This window comes from Phalangium opilio, unplaced genomic scaffold (genome assembly GCF_054372755.1).
Source record: "Phalangium opilio isolate 3A_F unplaced genomic scaffold, DU_Popi_V2 ptg000013l_1, whole genome shotgun sequence".
Lineage (NCBI taxonomy): Eukaryota > Metazoa > Arthropoda > Arachnida > Opiliones > Phalangiidae > Phalangium > Phalangium opilio.
The window spans coordinates 7410127-7435770 of NW_028324148.1; the positions used below are offsets into that span (position 1 = coordinate 7410127).

General features: G+C 33.2%; 1 protein-coding gene across 1 annotated transcript in view; it reads left to right on the forward strand.

Moving 5' to 3' along the window:
- Window positions 1-1071: 1071 nt before the first annotated feature.
- The window catches only part of LOC149708765 (uncharacterized), a 34201-nt gene continuing 9628 nt past the window's right edge, over window positions 1072-25644 (forward strand). Inside the window, exons 1-3 of the mRNA XM_089864285.1 lie at window positions 1072-1841; window positions 22210-22272; window positions 25424-25612. Coding sequence (XP_089720411.1) covers window positions 1757-1841; window positions 22210-22272; window positions 25424-25612 — 337 coding nt within the window. The 5' untranslated portion in view covers window positions 1072-1756. The remainder of the gene's footprint in view (window positions 1842-22209; window positions 22273-25423; window positions 25613-25644) is intronic.

Here is a 25644-nt window from a genome sequence, read left to right on the forward strand (position 1 = left end):
AGATATGGATTTAACAAGATGAACAATGTGTAATTCGTAAAATCTAAACTGAATATCGCCCTCAAAAGAAGAGAAAATTATAAAATAAAACATCGGTTTTAATAACGTTGAACATTCATCAAAATACCCTATCCTCGGCTTCGTTTTTCGAGCAACGGACTGAAAGAATACGTCGTCTCGTTTATACAGCTGAACCTGAGACAATGCGCGTGTAGAGTGTCGATTTATCGAAAACAAGGGGAAATTACAAAATTTGTCATGGGTTCATTTGAATAGCATGTACGAAAGAGATTATGTATGTGTTATTGCATGCGTTTGGACCAAGACTGAGAACATGTTAATCGTGCAAAAACACTTTGCATTTGCCATGCCTTACAAATTTTCATTAAAGGAAGGGTAATTTGAAAAATGTACTGATATTTTATCGATTCTTCTATTAGTTATAAGACCAATCTGCATAGTGAACTTTAAAATCATTTGGAGGTATTTCCTTAATGTTTCACTATGCAGACTGGAAGAAGAATAGATAAAAAATCGCTTGATTTACCATTTCAAACTCCCTTTAACATGAAATTCGTTACGAGACTATAAAGCACATATTAGACTCGATTATTTAGCTTGTGCATTAAAGAACGTAGGTCGTGGTGCGTAGTAAGGGGTTAAGAAGATTAGAATAAAATAGACATACATTTCGAACATTCAAATTATTCTTTATTTGAAGAAGTGTACATAGAATTACTCCGTGTCATATGAAAGAGTGTAATAAATCAATTCGTGTAATTTGAAGGTTAAAAAGATAAGATGAAACCAACATTTTGGTCTTGACCATCTTCTCTTATTATAGGATCGGGACTTTCGAATATAGCCAAAGGGCATTTTATAACTTTTTTCCAAGAGAAAGGAAGCCGTTTCAGAAATATATTTCTCGGCGAGAGGGTATGCCTCGGCGCAAAATATTTCTCAATTCAACCCCCCCCTCTCTACAGTGTTTCTCTTAACATTTGGTTTATCGATGATACCCCCTTTTTTCCCCTTCGAGTTTTCTTTAGACCGGAATGAAATTCAAAAACTGGCGACCTAAGGCGGAAAGAACTCACTGTATTGTCGGTCGGAGGAGTGGAGAAACCGACTTCGAAGCTTGCTAGGGCAGTCCACCCTTAAAAGTTACGTATACGAAAATTTAACATCTCAAAAGAGTATTTGAGAGAAGAGTCTGTACTGTTGTACCACGCGCGGCCAAAAGCCGATATAGAGGAAGCGTAACCTGCTAGTTGTGTAAAAATAATTTTCGAAGCACAAACTCATTAACTTGGAGGGGGTGCTAAAGATACGTCATCTTAGCTAGAAAAATAAAAGGCGACTAAAAAAACTGAAAAGTCAAGACGAGTACTCGATCCTTTTGTGTAGCATCTAGCTAACGTTTCGGATTTCTGTCGATTGGTGGTCTCGGGACAAAACGGAACGGCACTTGCTTGAATAGCCTGGGGGTTGTGCCGGACAAACACTGTCTCTTCTTCGAAAAGAGAAGTTTGTCATCATTTGAACAGAGTATAGTGTAGCGTTATTTCGACGGCTGTCACCGCTTCCGAAGAAACGTGTTTCTCCAGATTCCTCGAGCCGCTTCCTGACATTGATCACGACTAGCTTGATGGAGAATTGAAACGATTTCTTTGTCGCGTTTGTGAAAGAAATATAATTTATCGATTACCGGTATATACTTTAAAGATAAAATAGCTGATTGTAAGATTGCGTGAAAATGCGCGCCTATCATCTGCTAAACGGAGTCGCTTATTTGTTGGTGACAGTTTATTGTATGGACTTGATTAGCGGAGTTTTTTCTGGTAAGTAATTATGATTTATTGCACCCATAATTCTGCTTTCAAGTTTCATTTGGAAAAGGTTATTTTGCAATTGTTTTCCAGTCAGTTTAAAAATTAACTGATTGAAACACAGTCGATTAAGATAGGTGGGGGTCTTACTGCATGTATAATCAATGTACTGTGTCGGATTTTTGTATATTTATTTCAGCGGTCTTCTTATTATATCTAATATTGTTGACTTTTGCAAAGGCGTAGTGCAAAAGTCAACATTTCGCTTCTGAATTCTTATAGCGAGCTCACCTCAAAATTGCAATTTACAATTTTAAATAAATTTATAAATACTTAAGTGTCAAGCTTCTATGATGGTAGGTGTTTCGTGGAACTGATCATAAAACGTGTAGTAATCTCGACGTTTGGTAACTTAGTTCAGTTCAGTTTAAATTTCATTAGAACTCGTAAAATGGAAAACCAAGTAGTTTCCTGCAAGTTTTTATGTCAGCTTTTTTAAAGTATTTAGTAAAAAATAATAGAAAAACGGAAACTTCTGTAGTGAAAACAGTTGAATTAATTAAAATATTTCTATTCAACTTATGAAGAAAACAAAAATTAACGAAGGATTAGCCAAGTCTTAATTCTGTTCAATTAATTATATATTATAAATATTTAATATCAGGCAAGTTAAGCGTCTTTAATCATATAGTTATTTTCTGCATGGATTTACTCTTTGATTTGTATTGACTTAATGTCTCGATAACTAAGGGTGGCTTAGCTACTTGAGGCCTATGGCTTCCATAATCTTGTTCACCCAACTGAACCGAGAATGTAAAATTTCCATCCAAATTTATAGGAAATTATTTGACTCTGATTTTAGATGAAAATTCTACATTCTAAACTCAGTTGTGATGGGAAAAATAAAAGAAGCTACTACAATAACTCAGCCACCAAGAATAAATTAATAAGCTTGTGAGAAGATTAGTAGATTTAAATTTTAAAATATGAGATTTTGCATCTGATAAAGACGGAACTTTTATTTAAAAAAAAAAAAAACAACCCTAAAAACTACCACAAAATTCAACTAAACTTCCCGAAAGTAAAATCGGTAAAAGCAGGTTTTACGATAAACTTAACCTTTAAAGAAACCCCCTCGAGACAAATGTGTTTTCGATGAACATCGGTGGTTTTAGGGTGTGTTTTCATAATAATAATTTATTTTAATATTTTTTTTTTTTTCGGTAAAATATTATTCTGGCTTTATTGTCAAGAGGAAATTTATAGCTTAGGAGTAAAACGATTGTTAGAAATTCCGAAAGGAGAATGAAAAAAATCTCGAAAATGGTAGAACCGTAGACATTAGTTTTTTTGCTACATTGCGATCTTAGGAAAAAGTATATAATATATAATAAAGAATATATAATATATAATATATAATAAAAATATAATTTAGTCATTGAAAGAAAACAAGAATCAAATGATTTTTTTTAATTGGCTTTATACATTATCGCTATTGTCTGCTTAAAATTTTCAAAGAAAATAATTAACATTAGTGATTCTATAGTTCAGTTACCGTGCCAATCTTTAAATATATATTGGAAGTGAAAAATCTAGTTTCTACTTTTCTATATTTAGAGTTCTATCAGAGTTGTTAATAGTCGCGTTAGGACTTAACCTGATCAAAATAGCCTTGGTATAAAAAGGGCAACTGCTCAGAAGATTTGAATAAAGGTAATACTAACAAATCGAACTAAACTGAACCGCTAGAACGACTTATATGTTCCTATTAACATAAGTTCATTAGATTTGTGACTGGTTACTGGAAGCTTGTCATAAAGTGACTTAGGTCATAGATTATATTAAAGCGACGCCTGGTGAGGCACCGTCAAAGGCTTAGTATAGGCTAAATAGGGAAAAAGAACTGCAAAACCACGTGTAGTTAACGCGTCGTTCTCGAACTAGCTCTCAGTAAGCCTCTAGCATTACTTATTACAGGAATTATCACACTTTTAGAACATATTTTATTAACTTTGGGTATTAAAAAGTGAATTCATATCAATAAGTACCTACATTAAATAAAATAAAAAATTCAATTACTACACATTTTTACAATCTAATTGGTTCCCTCGCATGCATTTCAGCCCTTTTATATTAATTACAGTAATTTTGAAAAGGTAGCATGCAAAATCATTGAGCTGCATCGAGAATGTAATTTTTATGAAACGAAAGAAAATTTTAGCGTTTATAAAGAGGCCATCCACTCGTCTAGCAAAATTAAAAGTATTAAATAAAATGTCCTTGAAATATTCCCACCTAAGTATAAAGAAAGGAAGCATGATGCTATAAAGGCAAAGTGAATTCCTTTTTGTGATAAAAACGCAAACCAAACTATAATGATATTAATTAAAAATAAAAACTGTAATTATTAACCATGAAACTACACAAACAGTTACAATCTGTTTGATGATTGCTATTAAACGGATTTGATTGATATCCAATTGATCCTATAGGGTATCATCAGTGCCGGTTTTTCCTTAAAGGAAAAGTTTAGGTATGGAAAAGTTTAGGTAATATAATGTTATACCTTTAAAGAACGGCCTTTATCTAAATTTAAACGGAAAAATATTAAAATAATTTGCATTTAATCAGTCTTAAAAACGTGGGCTACTGCGCAGTCATTGGTTTAGTGGAGTCTGCTAAATTGAACCTCTTACCCCTAACCTCTCTCAGCCTGTGAAAATTAAACCAAACGCGTTACTATTAAGTAAGTGGTTCGATTTATCAGACGCCACTAAACCAATGACTGCGTAGAAGTCCACGTTTTCAAGACTAATTAAATGCTAATTTTTTTTCCTTTTATATATATAAAAAGGCCGTACTTCTTTTTCGGTATGTTGCCTAAGCTTTTCCTTTAAATTTGATGCCTTATTCAACAACAACTGTGTGGTTAGAGACGTGGTTCTATGCTAGATTGTTTTTTGCTTTTGTTTTGAAAGAACTATTCCAGAAGATACTTTCGATTCGTTTAAGCCTCGTTTAAGTCAATTTGAAGGCGTGACTTAATTATTTGAGTGGTAACTTGTATGCAATATGCTGGTGCAAAAGATTCTGTTGCACTTCGAACCCTGACCACTCGAATAAATAATTTTAAAACAAATTTATAACGAAAGGTAATAATATTTTTTTCGCAAGCTAAACGCCACTAGAAAGGCAATTAACAACGCTGGATCTTTCTTTAAAGTAATTTCAAATTTCGGATATTTTGGGATACTTTTCAAAAACGGGGTAAAAAGAGATTCTCGTTTTTAACCATATTCAGTATGCTTATGTGGGTTCAAACAGAATTACTTTGGTGGACTGGTAAGTTGAAGCCGTGCCTAACGTCTTTGGGTTCACCTACAACAAGGTGGTAAAAAACCAGTCTTTATTTTACCCCGGAGATTATATCTAGCCCCTCTTTTTCAAAAATCAAAAGGGTCTATTTTCAATTGGAAAGTGTGCGATGTATTTATGATCAGTAAATCATGCGTCGTAACTCGTCACACTATTGAGCTATTGGAGAAAACATTCCTTGTCTCTTTAAATGTCTAAGGAAATGTATTAAAAGCTTTATTATGGGCCTCATAACTTTTCTTTTCATGTGTCTGCTCCAGCTTTGTTTTTGAAAATTCTTAGTTAGGGCGTTTGGAGTTGTTTTTCTTAATTACGTTTACGAGTCCATGTAGCCTGCAGTTTTCCATCACGATTTTATTTTGTTCACCAAATTGCTCGATACAAGCGTGTAATGGTCTGTACCCGAGTCCCCGTGGACCAAACCCTCTATTATCTCTTCCAGGATAAAAATAAACTTATAGTTTTGTATATATGTGTTCTAGGTTAGAAGTATACTGAAACAAGAGGAGGGAAATTTTGTTCACGTATTACTGAGAAAAACCATGAAATGCTTGTAGACTCCAAACTACTCTTAAGCTGAAACCATAAGTAACATAACAAATATAAATCTGACTCTTTCCAAATCTAATGCTAAACTGATTGTCACTGTGATTGTTTAATTTTGGGAAGCCCAGATTTTAAAATTTTAGTGCTGCATTTGTGCACAACTTCTGCCTTCATAAAAATTAACGCCATCATTAAACCAGTCAGTCTTTCGTCAAACACGAAATTAATCTTTATGTTTTGATTACGAAGAAATTTGATTTTAAATTAAATAACGTTCAACTAGAGCCAAATATGGATTTTCGCCACTGCCAAATCCAGGGGGTCCGACATTCTCAATAAATCGTACGGGATTTCGTGATTTTGCCAAAGATTTCGTGATTTCGGAAAAGATTTCATGCTTTCTTCTTTTATTTAGCGATTTCTTCAAAAATTTTGTGATTTTGGGATTTCGCCAAAGATTTTGAAATTTCTTCTCTGATTTCGTCATTTCATGTTATCTTTAAAGATTTCGTGGTTTTTGTGTAGGATTTCTTGATTTCGTGATTTTTGTGTAGGATTTCTTGATTTCATGATTTTGTGTGAAATATTTATTGATTTTGCGAGAATCGTACGGGATTTCGTGTAAATGTCAAACCCCTCGACCTAAATGTATGAGCTGTGATTTTCAAAAATTCACTTGATTTCAATTATTAAAAATTAAAACAGAGTACATAATTTCCTTGAGTGGTCTACAATTTCCAGTATGAGTCAAAACAATTAGTTTCGAAAACAGTTTTTGTCTGGCAGTTAACATTGAAACAATACATAGTCGTACATATACTTTTTATGTTACTTACACTGAAACGTATACTGACTCGCGTCGACAGTAAACGTTCACTTTCCCACGAAGCTATCATTAAAATATCTCATCTTTTCTTTTCTCTGCTTGATTTGTTGCTTGGTATAAGAACAACAGCGAAATGCGGTAGATTTTCCCTTCACGCCTTACGAATATCAAGGTCACAGGAATTTCTCGCTTCTCCTATACTCTCAATTTCTTGTTCGCTTCCCATAATTGCATCTTAAAACGGATAGCGTCTTTACTGAAATCGTATTTCTTTGGCCTGTAAAAAAGGGTTAATTCAGACTGTCATCTCTGTGATTGAAACAGCGTGATTTGTAGCTTCGTGCTCCTCAACAAAGAATATATTTGCACGTATTATTAAACATCATAAAATATTTTATCGAAAGGCGTGTGTGTTTGAAAATCCACTTAGGACACTGAAACTAAAGTGAGGTGCATAAAGAATAGAGCTCGGTATTATCTATCCATTATCCACATTAATTTATCTTTATCCATACTCGAAAATTATCCACAGAACGTACATGTTAAATCGTATTATAATCCACAAATTTGTTAACAAATAATCGGTTATCCACCAATTTGAGGATAATGGATAGAAAATGCCGAGCTCTAAAAGAACCAACATTCAAACAAACCACTGTCTTAATAATGTACTGTTAATTTTGATAACGTTTTGCCTAAAATACTCAGTTAAAGCTGCGATGATTTCGTATAGGAAAAAGTCAGGGAATTAAATTGAATATATGACTGTTTTTTAAAACATTTTGTTTCATATTTATTTTGTACCTTCTCATTTGCATACAAAAAACCTAAAGTACAAAATAGAGCTCGGCATTATCTATCCATTATCCACGTTATTTAATCTTTATCCATACTCGAAAACTATCCACAAAACTAGCATGTTAAATCGTATTATAACCACAACTTTGTTTATAAATAATCGGTTATCCACCAATTTGTGCATAATTGATAGAAAATGCCGAGCTTTAGGGAGTTTAAATTTGAAACTTCTAACTAAATTTGAAACTTCTAACTCAATCCTGATAAATTTGAACTACATGTGCTGTATGGGTTTCATGCCCATAAATGTTGACCTTTAGAGATATCAAGGAGCCCAGCCAAAAATTTAAATTCCTTATGGGAAAAACAGGATTTTTTTTTCAAGGAATTATAGGATTTTATAGGAGAAAAATGGGTGTTTTTTCAGGAAAATATAGGAATAAAAATATTCATAAATAGTACCATTTTTGCTTAAACGACGTAGGAAAATCTTAAAAAAGAGGGAAATGGGATTTCACAGTGAAAAGAGGAACATAATAAAAATATAATATATAAAAAATCCTGAGCGAGCTAAGCGAGCTCAGCAGTTTTTTTGGTCAAGTCATATGCGATCTTGATAAAACAGGTAAATTTTGATAAATTAGATGCTAAACTATACGAAAATTTATTCCACTAAGTAAAAAATATAGGATATTATAGGACCTTTCCTGAAATTATAGGATAATATAGGACGGGTTCAAAAATTTAAGATTTTATAGGAGTAGTAGGACCACTGGGCTCCCTGAGATATCTTTAACTTATTGTTCAAATTTTGCGTGTACATTTACCATGGTTTAAGAAAATAAATATAGAAATATACAAATAGAGAAAAATAGCGTTGACTTATCAAAATACGGTTCGCTTCTTTCGTACGTGATGGTTGTAAAAGGGGCTTTTGCAAAGTTGCGAGTTCAAGACACTCTAAATGCTTTGCTTGAATGAAGAAAGTGCAGTTGGAGTGCCTAGAACGTGACTTCTTATTTTCTATATAAAAAATGTTAACGGGCAAGAAATCTCTCGTGAGAAGCCTTAGTGTACGGCAGCCTTAAAGCGCAAAAATCAGAACTTTATTTTCGTACCAAATAAATTAATTTTGGAGGTCAAAATCCGTTTAGTGAAAATTCCAAAAAAAAAATTCGGGGGAATATTTTAAAGGTTAAGCTTTATTTTTCGAAAGTGAATATTTTTATCGAAATGGTTCAAGTCTGAAAAGGGAAGTTAAAATTTATTTTTGACGTTTATTACATGATTTCAATAATTTTTTCTCAGTTTTTAGTTAATAATTGTGCATATAATTTGGAATATCTGACAGCTGAGAAAGATGCCTCATCATGCAGGGCCGTTAGGAGTATTTATTATTTAAGGCCTCAAACAGAAATTCTTAGACTTCTTTCGGTGTTTCAAGTTTAAAACCAAGTACTTTCTTCACAAATTATATTTTTTACTACTAATTTTTTAGCTATTTCCGAAAGGAAAAATTATAGTTAAAATCAACATTTCTTGCTTTTTCTACCACTATTTTCCATTATCATCTCCGCATATGTGAATCATTGAGAACTGACCAACACATACCTTCAATTTCTTAACATGATCTACTTTAACTCTTGAATATTTAGAGTCGCGTCGTCTGTCTTAAAGTCTGAAGAGGGTATGTGGGAAAGCCTTCCTTTAGTAATCCCAGTGTTATTGACTCCTGGTAACTTTCACTTTAATGGCATTTATATCAATAAATTTAAGAATGTTCACTTTAGCTAGATAAGAATTTAAAAAATTCACTTTTGGTAAACATTTAGACAATATTTAAAATATTAGTTTATCAGATAGTGATATTTTATGCTTAAAACTAAAGCCTCAAAAAGCCCGGAAAGATTTCTTCTACTTGTAATCTTTAACGGACTATTTTCCGGGTTTACCAGCCAAAGTTAAAGGGGAGGACGTGTGAAAACCACCACTCCTGACGTCATGCAAAACGTATTTGAACTGGGATAACAACTGATATTAACGTAGCTAGCGACCTGTGTCGCGACTCCTTAGATCTATGAGCCTTGAACCCGAATGTAAAAAAGTTATCTTTGCGTGTTCTGAGTGAGTAAACCTGGGATCGACGGTTGTCCTATATATCTGAATAGGGCAAAGTATTAAGCACATGTAAGTATGAGGTCTATGGCTACTAAAACATTCCAAGTAGAAGAAATCTACGTATTCTTTCTTGGTTAAATCAATAACATTCTATTTACAATTAGCACCCAACCTTCACAATCTTTTTGAAAATTTATTTAGTAACTAGGGAATTATTTTTAACGAAAAAGAGTTCTCCCTCTACAATTTATTACTAAATTCTTTTATGCGTATGTACAAGAAGTGATATCTAGTTTATTAGGGAGATGGTATAATATTCGCACCATAGTTCTAGTCCCCCTTTCAAAATACAAGGGGGGACGTAAAGTGAGGCCGGGCTATTTCACCTCTCCTCAGTCGGAAAATACGTAATTTTCGTCATTCGCGTCGCGCTGACGTGAGTTTTCAAGAACCAATGAGATCCTGGTTGTAATTTAGAGGCGGGGAATAACTCCGGACCTACGTTTGGACTGGAGATAAAGTTGGAAATGTGGCGAATTTATACCTTCTTCCTAATAAACTAGATATCACTTCTTGGTATGTATATTCGATCTGAATCCATGAGCGAAACGGAGTACCCATTCAACCGAATACCATTGGAACGAATCCCATTCGTCCGAAAATTTCTAGCCACTATTTTAAAATCTAGCCCAATGGCGGTTTTCTATTAAAAGGGAATATTTTCCCATTCGATCGAATCCCATTGGAACGAATTCCCTTCTACCGAAAGTTCCAAGGTAGTATAATAGTTTATTTGATTTTTAAGTGGTCTGCGTCCCACCTTGGTCTAGTGGTAAGGCGTCGGATCTTCACGCAGAAAATCTTCGTTCGAATCTCCATGAGGAAGGTGAGTTTACTAAAATCGAATTATAAGTATAATTGTGAATAATCGATAAGAATCGGATTTAATTTCCGTGCCGGTGCTGAATTAAGAAGGCGAATTTATAATTCAGCAGTATTAAGGATTTCACAATGAGAAATATTGCATTGTTAGGTTGATTTGCAAATTAGATGTTATAGCTGAGGTATTTTATTTTGGTTTTTTAGGTTAGGTTGGGTTATGTTAGGTTAGGTTTGGTTGAGTTAGATTAGTAATATTTTATAAGGGTCATTCCACACCGATTCGAACGACCATGTTACCATGGGTCGGCCGATCTTAATGAAATTTTAACCACGTTAACTATCAACTATTTGATGGTGAAAGCCCAAATTTTAGACCAAAATATTAATTAGAACCAAAAGTAGAGGCTTTTGAACAAAAGTCACGTTTTTAGGTGTGCGCCATGACCATATTCGTACCCCTAAGCATATTATTGAATAACGTTTTTGCATTTTGATCAAATTTTGTAATATTTTCAGATAAAGGGTAATATAACCAGTAGAGTTCAATAGTGCTAACGATATATCTCTATCTTGAACGGTTCTCTCGCAAATAGGGGTCAATTTCAAAATTTCGAAGAGCGGGGGGTCAACTTTGAAGCAAAACCCTACAAAGGCGTTAACTTCGAATTTTTAGTTTTTATAAGGTATCGATAGCCCTATTCCTAGGCTTTAACGTGATACCAGATTTGTTCGTGATATTTTGGTTCTAAGGCACAAATAACGTAAAAAACCAAATTTCAAGAAAAACACATTTTTAGGCGAAAATATTTTTTTTATTTCGCGAGGAAAACCATTATTTAGTTATAAATAATACTTGTGCATTGTCTAGTCATATTTTGGGAATTGTCAATTTCCCTAAATATGCCTAGAAAGTTCCGATTTAACTTTGTCGTTCCTCAAAAACCTGCTAAAGGAAGTCATTTTCTTCTTTGGTGGCTTCCAAAAGATGAGGCCACATACACGTCTTTATCGTATTTTGCTGTTACGAACTCTACAACAGAAATATCATCAAATGTAATTGTATTCACGTTGGCATCAACAGAAATATCATCAAATGTAATTGTATTCACGTTGGTATCAACAGAAATATCATCAAATGTAATTGTATTCACGTTGGTATCAACAGAAATATCATAAAATGTAATTGTATTCACGTTGGTATCAACATCCTCATCTATTGCGACCATAACATTTGTGCTGAACGAATCTAGTGATTTTGACTAGCCGCAGAATGGAATTCCTTTGATTATTCGCATGGTGAAAGCCCCAGTGACGGTATTGTTATGTCGTGCTTCCTTGCAAAACATCGAAAATTATCAAATATTAAAGCCTTTACAATTCTATGAATGGCCAGCAAGAAGAATTCTTGTACTAATTTTTTTACACTTCGAAAGAGGATGTTAAACTTCATCAACTATAACATCTTTCCAAGGCTAATACTGTCATTGGCCCTCGAAGCCACCATAAATTCCTTCCACATCACATAAATGTGCAGACTTGCACGAGATTCGTTCAGCACAAATGTTATGGTCGCAATAGATGAGGATGTTGATACCAACGTGAATACAATTACATTTTATGATATGTCTGTTGATACCAACGTGAATACAATTACATTTTATGATATTTCTGTTGATACCAACGTGAATACAATTACATTTGATGATATTTCTGTTGTAGAGTTCGTAACAGCAAAATACGATAAAGACGTGTATGTGGCCTCATCTTTTGGAAGCCACCAAAGAAGAAAATGACTTCCTTTAGCAGGTTTTTGAGGAACGACAAAGTTAAATCGGAACTTTCTAGGCATATTTAGGGAAATTGACAATTCCCAAAATATGACTAGGCAATGCACAAGTATTATTTATAGCTAAATAATGGTTTTCCTCGCGAAATAAAAAAAATATTTTCGCCTAAAAATTTGTTTTTCTTGAAATTTGGTTTTTTACGTTATTTGTGCCTTAGAACCAAAATATCACGAACAAATCTGGTATCACGTTAAAGCCTAGGAATAGGGCTATCGATACCTTATAAAAACTAAAAAATCGAAGTTAACGCCTTTGTAGGGTTTTGCTTCAAAGTTGACCCCCCGCTCTTCGAAATTTTGAAATTGACCCCTATTTGCGAGAGAACCGTTCAAGATAGAGACATATCGTTAGCACTATTGAACTCTACTGGTTATATTACCCTTTATCTGAAAATATTACAAAATTTGATCAAAATGCAAAAACGTTATTCAACAATATGCTTAGGGGTACGAATATGGTCATGGCGCACACCTAAAAACGTGACTTTTGTTCAAAAGCCTCTACTTTTGGTTCTAATTAATATTTTGGTCTAAAATTTGGGCTTTCACCATCAAATAGTTGATAGTTAACGTGGTTAAAATTTCATTAAGATCGGCCGACCCATGGTAACATGGTCGTTCGAATCGGTGTGGAATGACCCATAAATCATTTAACAATGTTACGCTTTTTCCAAAATATTGATGTTTAGCTTCATTGACTTCTCAAATAATATGCCTTTTCCAAAACATTACTGTTATGTTAGGTTTGGTTTGGTTAAGTTAGGTTAGTAGTATTTTATAAATCATTTAACAATGTTACGCCTTTTCCAAAATATTGATGTTTAGCTTCATTGACTTCTCCAATAATATGCCTTTTCCAAAACATTACTGTTATGTTAGGTTAGGTTTGGTTAAGTTTGGTTAGTAATATTTTATAAATCATTTAACAATGCTACGCCTTTTCCAAAATATTGATGTTTAGCTTCATTGACTTCTCAAATAATATGCCTTTTCCAAAACATTACTGTTATGTTAGGTTAGGTTTGGTTAAGTTAGGTTAGTAATATTTTATAAATCATTTAACAATGTTACGCCTTTTCCAAAATGTTGTTGTTTAGCTTCGTTCACTGCTCAAATAATATGCCTTTTCCAAAACATTACTGTTATATTAGGTTCGGAGCGGTTATACACTTCAAGTAAGTGTATCCCTTATGGAATGAAAAAATTAATAAATAAAACTATCAAATTCTACTCTGAGTCTTTTTGGGTTTGCAATATTGGGTTGATTGGAATAGGAGAACTGGGAATTGAGGTTTGGGTAAATGGGAATTGGGTGTTTTAATTTGAGTGAAATGGGGGGTAACCTTAATTAGTTCCCAAAAAGTTATGCAATATGGCCTTTAATTTTTCATATATTTACGTACAAAATATAAAAACATTAATTGGCTAAAACCTTTTTAATAAGAAGATAACTATAGAGGCTTTTTAGACCAAATTACTGCAATAATTTACCGCCAAATTCGGCTACATTTCGGTCGAATGGGATTCTGTTGAATGGGTTTCTGTCGAATGGGTTTCGGTCGAATGGGCCAGGAGCCTTGAAACTAGCTCAAAGCAAAGGACCAATAAAAAATAATCGGAAAGTGGATTTCAGTTTGTAAATACGCATTAAATTACAATATTAAATATGATACAAGTAACAATACAGTCAGGAGGCACTAGTTTTCTAATTCCTCAACATCTGCTTAGTGCTCGGCATTTTCGATCAATTATCCACTTTATTTTATCTTTATCCATACCCGAAAATTATCCACGGAACTTACATGTTAAATCGTATTATAATCCACAAATTTGTTTATAAATAATCGGTTATCCACCAATTTGTGGATAATTGATCGAAAATGCCGAGCTCTACGATCTGCTTCACAGTGTAGCTTAAAGCATATATGCTTAAGTAAAACACTTAACAGTTCGTCCCTTCTTTATATTGTTGATACACAGGCAGTTTCATTTTCAAATATTATATTATAAACAGAACTAACTTTTAAAAGGAATTTTTCCTTTTAAACGTCAGTAATTGTTTTCTTATTTTTAATTGTTTGGACTTAAGACAGAGTAATTAATGAAACTCGAAAATAGAAAAAGAAGTCATTATTCTTGTCTTTTGTCCAACACTTATTGAGCTGTATTTTTATCTCGATCTGGTTTATGGCATTCTGATATAATCTGAGATATCTTCATGAAACCATTTGAAAAAGTACTTTTGTTCAGTTACATTGAAAGAAAACTATCTGTAGTTAACTAAAGTTCTCCTTAACGTTGAAACAAATGTGAAAATCCGAAACCAAACGTGCTAGTAACTAAATTTTCTCAGAGCCAGCTTCAATGATACGGCTTTATCTTTTAAAAAAAATTTAACGTATGATGTATATCTACGAACATTAATTTGCATATTCCATTAGTATACTTTGTCACACAGAGGTTTTTTTAAGGCAAAGCCAAACCATCCTCGAAGCTTGCCTATAAGGTACATTACAGTCGCTTCGCTTAAGAAGGTAGTTACGAAGGCGTGAAAGTAACAACTCACATATATTCATCCTTTCAAAAATAAAATTATTCCCACTCATTCATGAAATGCTTAAGAATTAAAAACCCATTGTGTCATAATCCTTTTGTTTTAAATCCCTAATTAAAATTCCAATTTAGTATCATAACTTTAAACTCATTAAAGACCGTCACTATGAGAACCGCCACGGGCCATTTAATAACAAGAGTCATTAGAGAAATGATTTTTTTCCTGCTTCCGGCGCTTAATTAAACAGTGCTATTAAACTTTGAAATATGAAGAATTTATATACAAACACTCAATCATATATAATTTATATAATTTGATTGACCAATTAATATAGACAAACGAAATTTTGCCGCATGTTTATTGACTTATATTTAAAGTATATTTTAGCTGAGGAAAATAGGCTTTCGAATTATTTGAAATCAAGCGTAATTTGTGGTGACATTTAAAAAAATTAAGTTTTAAGATACATGATAAACAGCTGTCAATGCTTAATTTTAGTTTTCAGATGTTTATATAATATCATAAGCAAATAATCTTTAAGTATCCATCATCAGGTCATTTGTTGAAAGTTTCTCGCCCTCTTCCTTTACGTCAGCGCCTAAGAGAGATTTCCCTAGTCGATAAGAGTTTTCCCTAGTGGATGAGAGATTTCCCTAGTTGATAAGAGATTTCCCTATCGGATAAGAGAGTTTTCCCTAGTGGATGAGAGATTTCCCTAGTGGATAAGAGAGATTTCCCTAGTGGATAAGAGAGATTTCCCTAGTGGATAAGAGAGATTTCCCTATAGTGGATAAGAGAGATTTCCCTAGTGGATAAGAGAGATTTCCCTAGTGGATAGGAGAGATTTCCCTAGTGGATAAGAGAGATTCCCCTAGTGGATAAGAGAGATTTCCCTAGTGGATAAGAGAGATTCCCCTAGTGGATAAGAGAGACTTACCTAGTGGATAAGAGAGACTTCCCTAGTGGATAAGCGAGACTTCCCTAGTGGATAAGAGAGACTTACCTAGTGGATAAGAGAGACTTACCTAGTGGATAAGAGAGACTTCCCTAGTGGATAAGAGAGACTTACCTAGTGGATAAGAGAGACTTCCCTAGTGGATAAGCGAGACTTCCCTAGTGAAAAAGAGAGATTTTCTACACTAAGCCTTTGGCCTTTTTACAAGTTGGTTCCTCTACAATGCTTAGTGGGGTGGTGGCTATCTAAAATGCCACAGCTAACCGTCATCACCCGATACTAACTATTACCACAAATTTTGATGGAACGGAGAAACAGCGTAAGACCGCGAAGGAAAACTTCTTTAACAAGTAGGGAGAGAACTTGCAAACTCTTTGCAGAAGGGTATGTTCCTAGTTCACTATAGATCCCATTCAGACATGGAAACTAAATGGTAGATTAAAATTTATGGTGTTATATATAGTTGTTATATTTTCCCTGTAACTCAATGTAAATTAGATGAAAAAATACTGTATTCAGTTTAAGGCTTTCAATGAAACTAAACTCTCACATGAAAACCGGTTCTCCCATTGCAATTTAGGCTCATCCCAAGCCCTTAACTGACTATACTGCTCATTTCTCTACTTCTCAAGCATTCCACTTTCATTGAACTACGAACGTTTTGTTCCTAAGTAATTCCCACTACCTTTTAAGCTCCTAAATCACGGATATTTCTTGATATTTTTTATTTATTATACTTATGTTCTTAAAGGGATACACCGGACTAGAAATTTTTCTTTCTTAAGCAAAAGAGTGTATAAAATAATGTATACTGTATACCAATTTCTACCCATTGCTTCATGGCGAGACCTAACGCGTAATGTATACGAAACTTAAATGTCTGTATCTTTTTAACATTGTGGACTGAAGCATGGTTCCAATTGATATATTCATTATTTTATACGCTCTTTCGATTAGAAAGATAAATTCTAGCTCTGAGTATCCCTTTAAAAGCCGTCCTTCAATTGGATAAAATCTTGGAAAGAGCACAATACATTTTCATTAGCTATAAAAAACCTTTTGGGAGTGCGAGACAGATCTTTTTCAAATACAGACGTTTTCAAAGAGGTAGGTAGAGAAAACGGGATACAGAAATTTCCCAACGCAATACAGATGTCTCTCAATATAAAAAATGCTTTCACTAACGAATATTCAGGATCTTATGTAAAATAAATAGTTTGGGGTTCTTGACAAGACGTCAGCGAGCTTTTTACGCACGACTGAATTATGCTTATTGAAGGAAACGCATGGTATATATACGTTATCGAGTGTGGACCGTGAGCTATAACTTACCGGTTTCGTTCTTAGGTTTTGCTGATTTGACATAAACAATGTTTTTCCGTGAATATAAAAGCCCACTGGTTTCTGCCATGGTCGTTACTTTGTTCCTAAATGTCATCTTATTTTTTCTTTGCATTAACGTCCCGCGATTTAATCATTGTCAGAAATTGACCTTATATGTTACCATAAGTTCAAAAGATATATTCCAAAAGTTTGATACTACCTATACTTCGTACTGCTAGAGACTTACTGAGAGCTAGTTCGAGAGCGACGCGAGAATTCACTACACTCAGTTTTGCTGTCCACTTTCCAATTTACTACTAACTAACAATTACTAACTCTTGGACAGCGCCTCACCACTACGAGAATCAATCACATTTCACCTATGTCACTTCATGACAAGCTCTCAGTAACCAGTGACAAACTTATGGAACATACCCTATGAACTTATAATTCTACGAAGATAATTTTTCCGCAGATTGATACTACATCAACCTGATTGGGTCTGCGAACCTTTAGCAGTTAAGCATATTAAAAACGGCCTTATCTAGACCTGTAACGTTTAAGCTTTAAAATTAACCCATAAATGAAACTTAAAAAAAAAAACATTATTATGAACAAATAGTGGATAAAATGATTATCTACTGTTTAGTTCTAACTCTTTTTCCGGATATCTTAACTAGTGTTTGATTCAGCACTGGCAACTAATGTAATAGGATCAAGAAGATTTGATTGCAAATGGGTCAAAAGTATAAAATTCAGATAGTAATTAACGTTTCGTGGTATCCCACACATTAGTGAAATTAGATTCCTTAAATAGTAGAGTATTTTTTGATAAGAAAAATGTTTTGAAGAAAGGCCTGTATTTGCATAGCAGAAATTAGATTAGAGCTCCGAATAGAATAAAACTTTTCTTATGGTATTCTACTATTTTATGTAATTATTTAGTTATAAATAATTTTTGGTAAAACATAAGAACATGAATAAGAAGATAACACTCGAGAGTTAGGCTGTCATATGACCGATCTTGGCGTCAATAGTGTCATATTTTAATACAACATTTCGCATCAGTCTAATTTAGACCATTTCTGTTAATATTCTTGCTTTAGCGTCTTTTTCCAACTTCTTGTATTATAATCTTTAAATTTTCGCTACATTTTTTTAGAATATTTTTACGACTCTACAGCTTAGTGGATAATGAAACTTAGTTTTACTTAAGATACAAATCATAATTCTAAATCTAGTAGCGAAGTGGTTCTAACGTAAACTAATCTAAGACTTTCTCATTTTAAATGTTCGCGATGGACCACGTATTAATTGATGGTTCCGGATGAAACATCAGGGAAGAATTATGATGATATGATTTTTCGGAATTATTTTTAATCTTCAGCTTTAAAAAAACATGATCGAGAAAAAAGTGAAACTATACAGCAAGTGCGTGCCCTCGAATGTATCTGTTTTGCCAGGGACCAATTGCTTCCTTTATCGATAAAATATTACTTATGTTTCCCTGACTGTAGATTGAGTCGTTAAGAAAAGTATATAGATTGCAGAAAACAGATCTTTTACGCGTAATCGATTTTATTTATCGGTGTATTGAATGCAATCAAATTGAATTCGTAACATATTTTTATTAGGTATTGAAAATAAATTAAATCACTGAAAGTTGGGTCTGATAAATTATTAATAAAAACTGTCTTTGTAGACAAAGACGTCAAAAAGTAAAAGATAAGTGTAAAAAAGTAATTGCTTGAAGTAACAGATATTGAAATTCTCATTTTAGAAGACATAATTATAAAAATTTCTTATCTTAGTTTTTTCCACCAAAATTCCTAAGAATAGTTAACTTTTTTTATCAGAAAAGGAAACGTTTAGTTTTAAACCGGTATCTTAAGAGCCCCTGTTTTGCATGATAGGCCTACCTCTTGAGTCTTTATTAAATTATATAATAAATATACTTTCAATTCATCATTACTTTTATTGTTACATAACGAATAAACGATTTCTTAAATAAAACTAGTCTGGGAAATTAATATTGAAATTCAAAAGGTTCGTCTGATAGTCTGGGAGAACGCATTACGGTATACATAATTCTGCAGTTCACGTAGAATCTCAAGGCGGGTTCAATGGCAGAAGAAGACCGAGGCTGGAATTTCAAGAATGATCAGGTTTTATTTAATCTTACATACATGTAGCGAGAGGTTTAGTAGGAACTCTCTCTGGCTTATGGGCTCTGACTATTTGGCTTCGGTTTCTCGGCTAGTAGAAATAGTTCCCGACTTTTAATCAGCTGGTGGTAAGTCCAGTTCAATAGAACAAGGGGGAAGAGAAAACGATCGACACTCGCTCTCTTCACCGGAATACTACTTTCAATCTTAGTAGCGACTGAAGTCAAGGCAAGAAATTATTGTTTTACCTATGAGCGTTGTTTAGTATGACACTCCGCTTTGCCAACGATGTCTTCTTACCTTGAACATGTAAATACGCATTTCTTTCGTTTCCGCTGATTAGCGATATAGCGACGGTGCCTCATTCATGCCCTAAAGACAGAAAGTGCAACGCCCTGGTTTGTGCGACTAAATATCAAAATACAGTTTACGACTGGATGTCGTTTTCATTAAGTTACAGGATAAGGAATAGAAGGTCACGGGTATTTAAATATATTTGGAAAAGTAATATTAGAACGTGAGTTACTTGTCTCCGGGTGTTTTTGACTATATCGGAAACGTAACCGCGCTTATTGCCTTGGGAATGGGATATTAATGAGCCTGGCTTTACGTGAACTTCATGTCTGAAAGATTTTTGGAGTGTACATTACTCATTTATTGTTTTGGTATCATCGGAAGTAATTTACGTCGTTAACATTCAGTGAAAAAAGATAAGATTGCCATAATTTATCGAATTTTTTGGAATAAAATGAGTAAATAATATCGATATTAACCTCGGCTCTTTTTCAAACTGTAACTGTACCTATGTGTCTGGAAAGTATTATGATTTTTTTCGAAGTCCCACGAATTCTGGGCACTCTAAACTTTTCTACACTGTGTATCAAATCGGTTGAAACTACAATTTTTGTTAACAATTATAATTTAGTAGTGTAAAAATCTATCATTAATATTAGATCGAAAATAGAAAAGGCACTTATACATATGTCTTGAGAAATATCCGTTTTAAAATGTGGCTATAATATTTTAGTTACCGAATTATTTATGATTTTTAAAAACAAAACTAGCTTATAAGTACTAATTCTGATATATTCAGGATATTATAATAATATTTTAACCACATAAACCTCTTCTACCATAGATAGAGGCATTGATTGTATATATAAAGAGCATTGAATAAGATTGTTTATTTAATACATATTACTTTTAAGATTAAACTATTATATGACGAGCGCAAAATGAACTGATTTACGCCGTCAAAAAATGAATAAATTTGAACTTCTAGATAAAGGAAATTTAGTATACTAAAAACGCATAAAATCTTTCTTAAACTAGATATACACACTACATATGATAAGTCGCAGCAACTATATATTAAACGTTACTAACAGACAGACAAAAATTTGCTTTTCAAATTAAAATCGACAACATGTATGACTTAAATTAGAAATGCTACTTGGAAAAATTATGGCACAAGTATATTGAAAAGTGAGAATGATGCTAACGAAGTAACAAGGTAATGAAACATTCCAGTGAAAGTTGTGAGCACAACAGAATGTTTATCAATGAAATGTATTTATTCGAAGCATTCAAAATCTACAAAAAGCATTTACTTATTGACACTTTAACCTTCATCTAAATTGTTACTCTTGTATGCGTAATTTTCAATGAAATTTATAATTAAGTGTCATAATTATGTCTCCCGCTAAAGAAAATTCCCATTTTCTTTATGTCCTCTATTTGACCAAACCTATTGACTCGACACCTAGAAATTTCATTACTTATTGATATTTCTATGGTTTCTGAAAGATAGGAAATAGTATTCCACTTTATATTATGCTGATTTTTTGGGTTTAGAGATAAAAGGAAGTGTATTCAATAATTTCATTTGAATAAATCTAGTAGAAAGGTTCCATAAAGAATCGTTAAACATTTAACGTTTTTCAACCTTGAGATCATTTCTATTAGTAACACGTTACATCAGCGTACGGAGTACACAAAACTGCTTCGAAAATGAAAAAAGAAATCCCACAAATCACGATTGAAAGTAAATTTTTGGTCATGTTGGCATTTATATTTGGCAAACTTTGATACCGGATTTTCCCATTTTTATTGATTATTGGAAAATTTCTCTTTTAATAATCGCATAAAGTTTTCTTGTTAGTATCGCAAACTAAGAGGTTCTTTAAAACGCTCAATGGACCTACAAGCATTTCCCTTTATATATAACAAAAAAGATTCTGCTTATTTTATCTTACTGATTTAGTTTATTATATCAGTAAACGCTCCAACAGTGTTTGGCTTGCACATATGATTAGAATGTTCAATAATGAGTATAGTAACACATTTTAATTGACGTGGCCTGCCGTGCAGACGATCTTGGATAGTTTACCAGCAACTGTTTAATTATTATATTTGAAAGTTTTTGAATTATGATAAGGCATTTAGTGCAAACGGGATTTCGTACAATTTAAATGTAGAAATAATTAATATAACTGTGGGAATAAGAACCTTGAAGACTAAAGTTAAAATATACATAAATAAAATAAAAGATCGGTAATATTTCCTTATATTTCATTAATTGCATAATTTTAAAGTATTTTTGTTCAATAAACGACTGACAAATGCACACTTGTGAGACAAGTTTAGAAAATATTTACGGGAATTTTTTACCTTTCTTGTGACAAGACTAATTTAAAAACTTTGAGAAACTTTATTTAAACTCATGATTTTTTTTTCAGAGAAGTTTTAAAGTAATATTTACATAATTGAATTTTTATATAAGAATCTCACATATTAGAAATTCAAAAACATATTGTGTTTGTATTCACAATCAAACACTTTTTTAAAAGCTAAATGATTCGTTCAAAAAGTTTTAAATAGTTCTCGCGTTTTATTCATATAAACATCAAAACAGTTCTAAACTAATATAAATATATATTTTTGTACTTTTGTTTCGCATTTTACAAAAATCTCGTGTTTTTATTTTTTACAGCTCCATCCGACCGGATAAATTACAGTGGAACATTCTTAAGATCCGAAGAGCCAATTCCCAGAGGTAAATATTTTTCTGGTTCATTAATTTTACGTAATTCATACTTTCAGCGATTTCATTGCGAAAGTCTTAACGGAATATCTTAATCAATACGCCGTATTAGGTCATATTTTCAAATTACAGTTAACCGAGGATAATTACGTATTTCCATCTATTTAAAAGTTCTGTTTTCATGGTGTGTAAATCTTTAAATGGTGATTTCTAAATTCAACTTTCCATACTTTTAAAGCTAGCCGGCGTTTGCCAAAATAAAATGATTGTGCTCTGATGTTAGCTGAGTGTTTTAAGCGAGTGGACACAGGAAAGCTTTCTACCTAGACACTAAACAGTCATTGAGTCCAACTGTATGAAAAATCTTTATGCTAATTTTTTTTTAAGAAATTCAGATTTGAAAAGATTATGCTTAATGGGGATTAAGTATCTAAAAAGCACGTTCTAAACAGGGTTAATAGCTAGGGTTTCACAGTTCAAGCAAACCACTTCTGAAACATTCCACTAGTGTTTATAAAATATGTTCCATAAGTTTCTCACAGTTTACTGAAAACTTGTCATGAAGTGACGTAGGTGAAACGTCATAGATTCTCGTTAAACGATGCCCGATGAGGCGAAGTCAAAGGTTTAGGATGGACTAAATAGGAAGATGGACTGCTACACCGAGTGTAATCTATTCTCACGTCGTTCTCGAACTAGCTCTCAGTAGGTCTCTAGCATTACGAAGTATATGAAGTGTCATGCTTATGGAAAATAACTTATAAACTTCTGGTGGTACTGATATCAACCATTCTGTTAGGTGAAATTCGATAAAGAATTGTGACGGAGCATATAGAATAGTATAGGACAACTTTCACAAATTTATATAACATTATCCCTTTAAAACTGTTTTGGTTACTTTTCTGGCCACCCTTTTCTATTACTGCAGGAAACTAAATCAGTCAGTGATGTTAGCATGCACATAACATCAGCCACATGCAAAGGGGCACATCCCTCCCCTTGTTGAGAATGTTGTAAAAGACTTTTTCGCACTCAATTATCGCGTCAGGAAATAATTTCAATTATAGTAGGTTTTGATTACTGTCCGGTAAGATAATGTTAAGTTCGTAGTGGAATAATTGACGATAGCAGTAAAATGAAGTTCTGGCAATATTTGGTCAAACTCACAGCTAAAATATAGGTTGAGAAACACAAACCACTCATTGTTTAACAGATTTTATTCATAAAACGATAAGCGTCTTCGTTTGGACAGTCTCATCTTGAGTATTTGATCTGCTTCGTTGAAATTTTCTAAGTAATGTGGAGCGTAACACTGTTTTATGTTAGTTAATCGGGGCAGTGAGTTTATTTCAACGGTCAATAGAAGTGGATGTTGAAAGATAATATAATACACCGAGTTTGTTGACACCCACTTTCACTTCGCTGAAACTGATAGCTGCCCGCTTGACGAAGCATAAGAAATAATTAAATATTGTACCAATGATGCTTTGAACCGTAATGTCGTAAACACGAGGTGTAATTACCAGAAAATATCACTTTCTCAGCAAAGTTTTGCTATAATTAAAAGATATTTAAACGATATTTTATGGCAATAATTGGTGTTATTAAGTGAACGATTCATTAATTTCGTGGTAGTTGTTTATGTTGAATAGAAAGAAAAATTAAAATTATAAAAATATTTTGTAAATATTGAACCATAAAATTTTTTAAAGATTTAAAAGTTCACATTCTTTAGAATTTCATATTCCAACTTATTAGAAACTATTTTTTTTTATTTGGAGTTAATGACGTTTTGTTTCTTGTTAATGAGGTTGTTAAGGGTTTTAAGGTAAATTATATCCAAGGCACTGACTACCCAGTGCCCAAAGGGTAGGCTGTACCGCAAATCCTCCATCCATCGCCACCTGTACATATCTTAAACACTTCCCTGACTAATCACTTAATGAAGTCCGATTAATCCCGACTAGCAGTGTAATTGAGTTTCAAAATAAATCAGGAAGTTATTTGAGATTTTACGTTTGTTAGCCGAACAAAAATTACCTGTGCACACTGATATTCGCTACCTATATGTAAGATCCGCCGATAAGTCCTCTAAACTTTGACCTTGACGATTAGCCGATTAAGGTTTTCATTTTAGGTAGATAGCAAGTATCAAGGAAAATATAGAAAATGGAATATAATTTTCAATAGGCGAGCCTTCTTTCAAACACCTATCAAACTCTCAGACTCGTCCTCTGAGTAAGTCCCTTCTAGACAAATTTCGTACCGGTGACGTCAGCAAATCACTACATCACCATAGTAAATTTAAGAAAAATTAAATTCGCCCATTAGTAAACTAATAGTGTTTAAAATGGTTAAACATAAAAAAGCATGATCATGTTACTTTAAATACAGATAACATGAATGTTTGCAATAAGTAGTAGAATTAGTACCAGTTCAGGGGCGATTTTTAACACAATATTTTTGTTCCCTTCAATACATCTTCCTAGCCAGTATATATAAAAACATACCACCCAATATAGTAAGATTCTCTTTGAATCCGAATAAAGAAATTCTTCGTACTAGAATATATATACACCCAGTAGCGTCAATATGCCAAACATTACGTCAAAGGTTTTTTTTGCAGAACTTCCAGTTTTGTGTCCATATGACTCACTTTGCTTGTTGAACCAGGTCCGAAACTAAGTTCAGACACTAATAGTTCCACCAATAAATATCTATCTAATATTATTTACTAGATAAAAAGATAATCTACTTGGTACCGAGGAAGTGCGTAAAATCTCCACAATCATCTAAATTGTGCATGTGCTAAAAAGTCATTCTTTATCTTTGGCCCTACTCTAAGCTTTTTTAAAAACTTCAAAATTCAATAAAAAAGATTCTTCAATAGAGCCTGTTACTAAAGCTAAAATGCCACGGGACTAAAATATATAGTTCTTAACAGACTTAAGAGCCATGATTTCAGGGGCCCAGCCTTGAGTATCTGAACCAAACCATTTTTAAAATCTTCCTCTAGTATTACTGATATCATCAGTAAAGTTTTGTCAAACTGAGTAACATATTGTGGTTGCGCATAAGGAACAAACATAACACTTTCGAAAATATATATATAAGAAGATTGCGAAATAATTTTATTAAGTTATAAAAATATTGCATTTCACAGGATGTTTATATCAAGACTACCGCTATGATCATGGCGAAATGGTAAGGACGGAGCAGCCATGTCTGAACTGCACCTGCGCAAGAGGTGTCCTCCTTTGTTATTTAAGGGTTTGTCCTCTGCTTGCATCACCACCACCAGGGTGCTTCACAGCCAGAAAGGATGGAGATTGTTGCCCTTCTTTCATTTGCAGTATGTAATAGTATACTTTTAAACAATTAGAT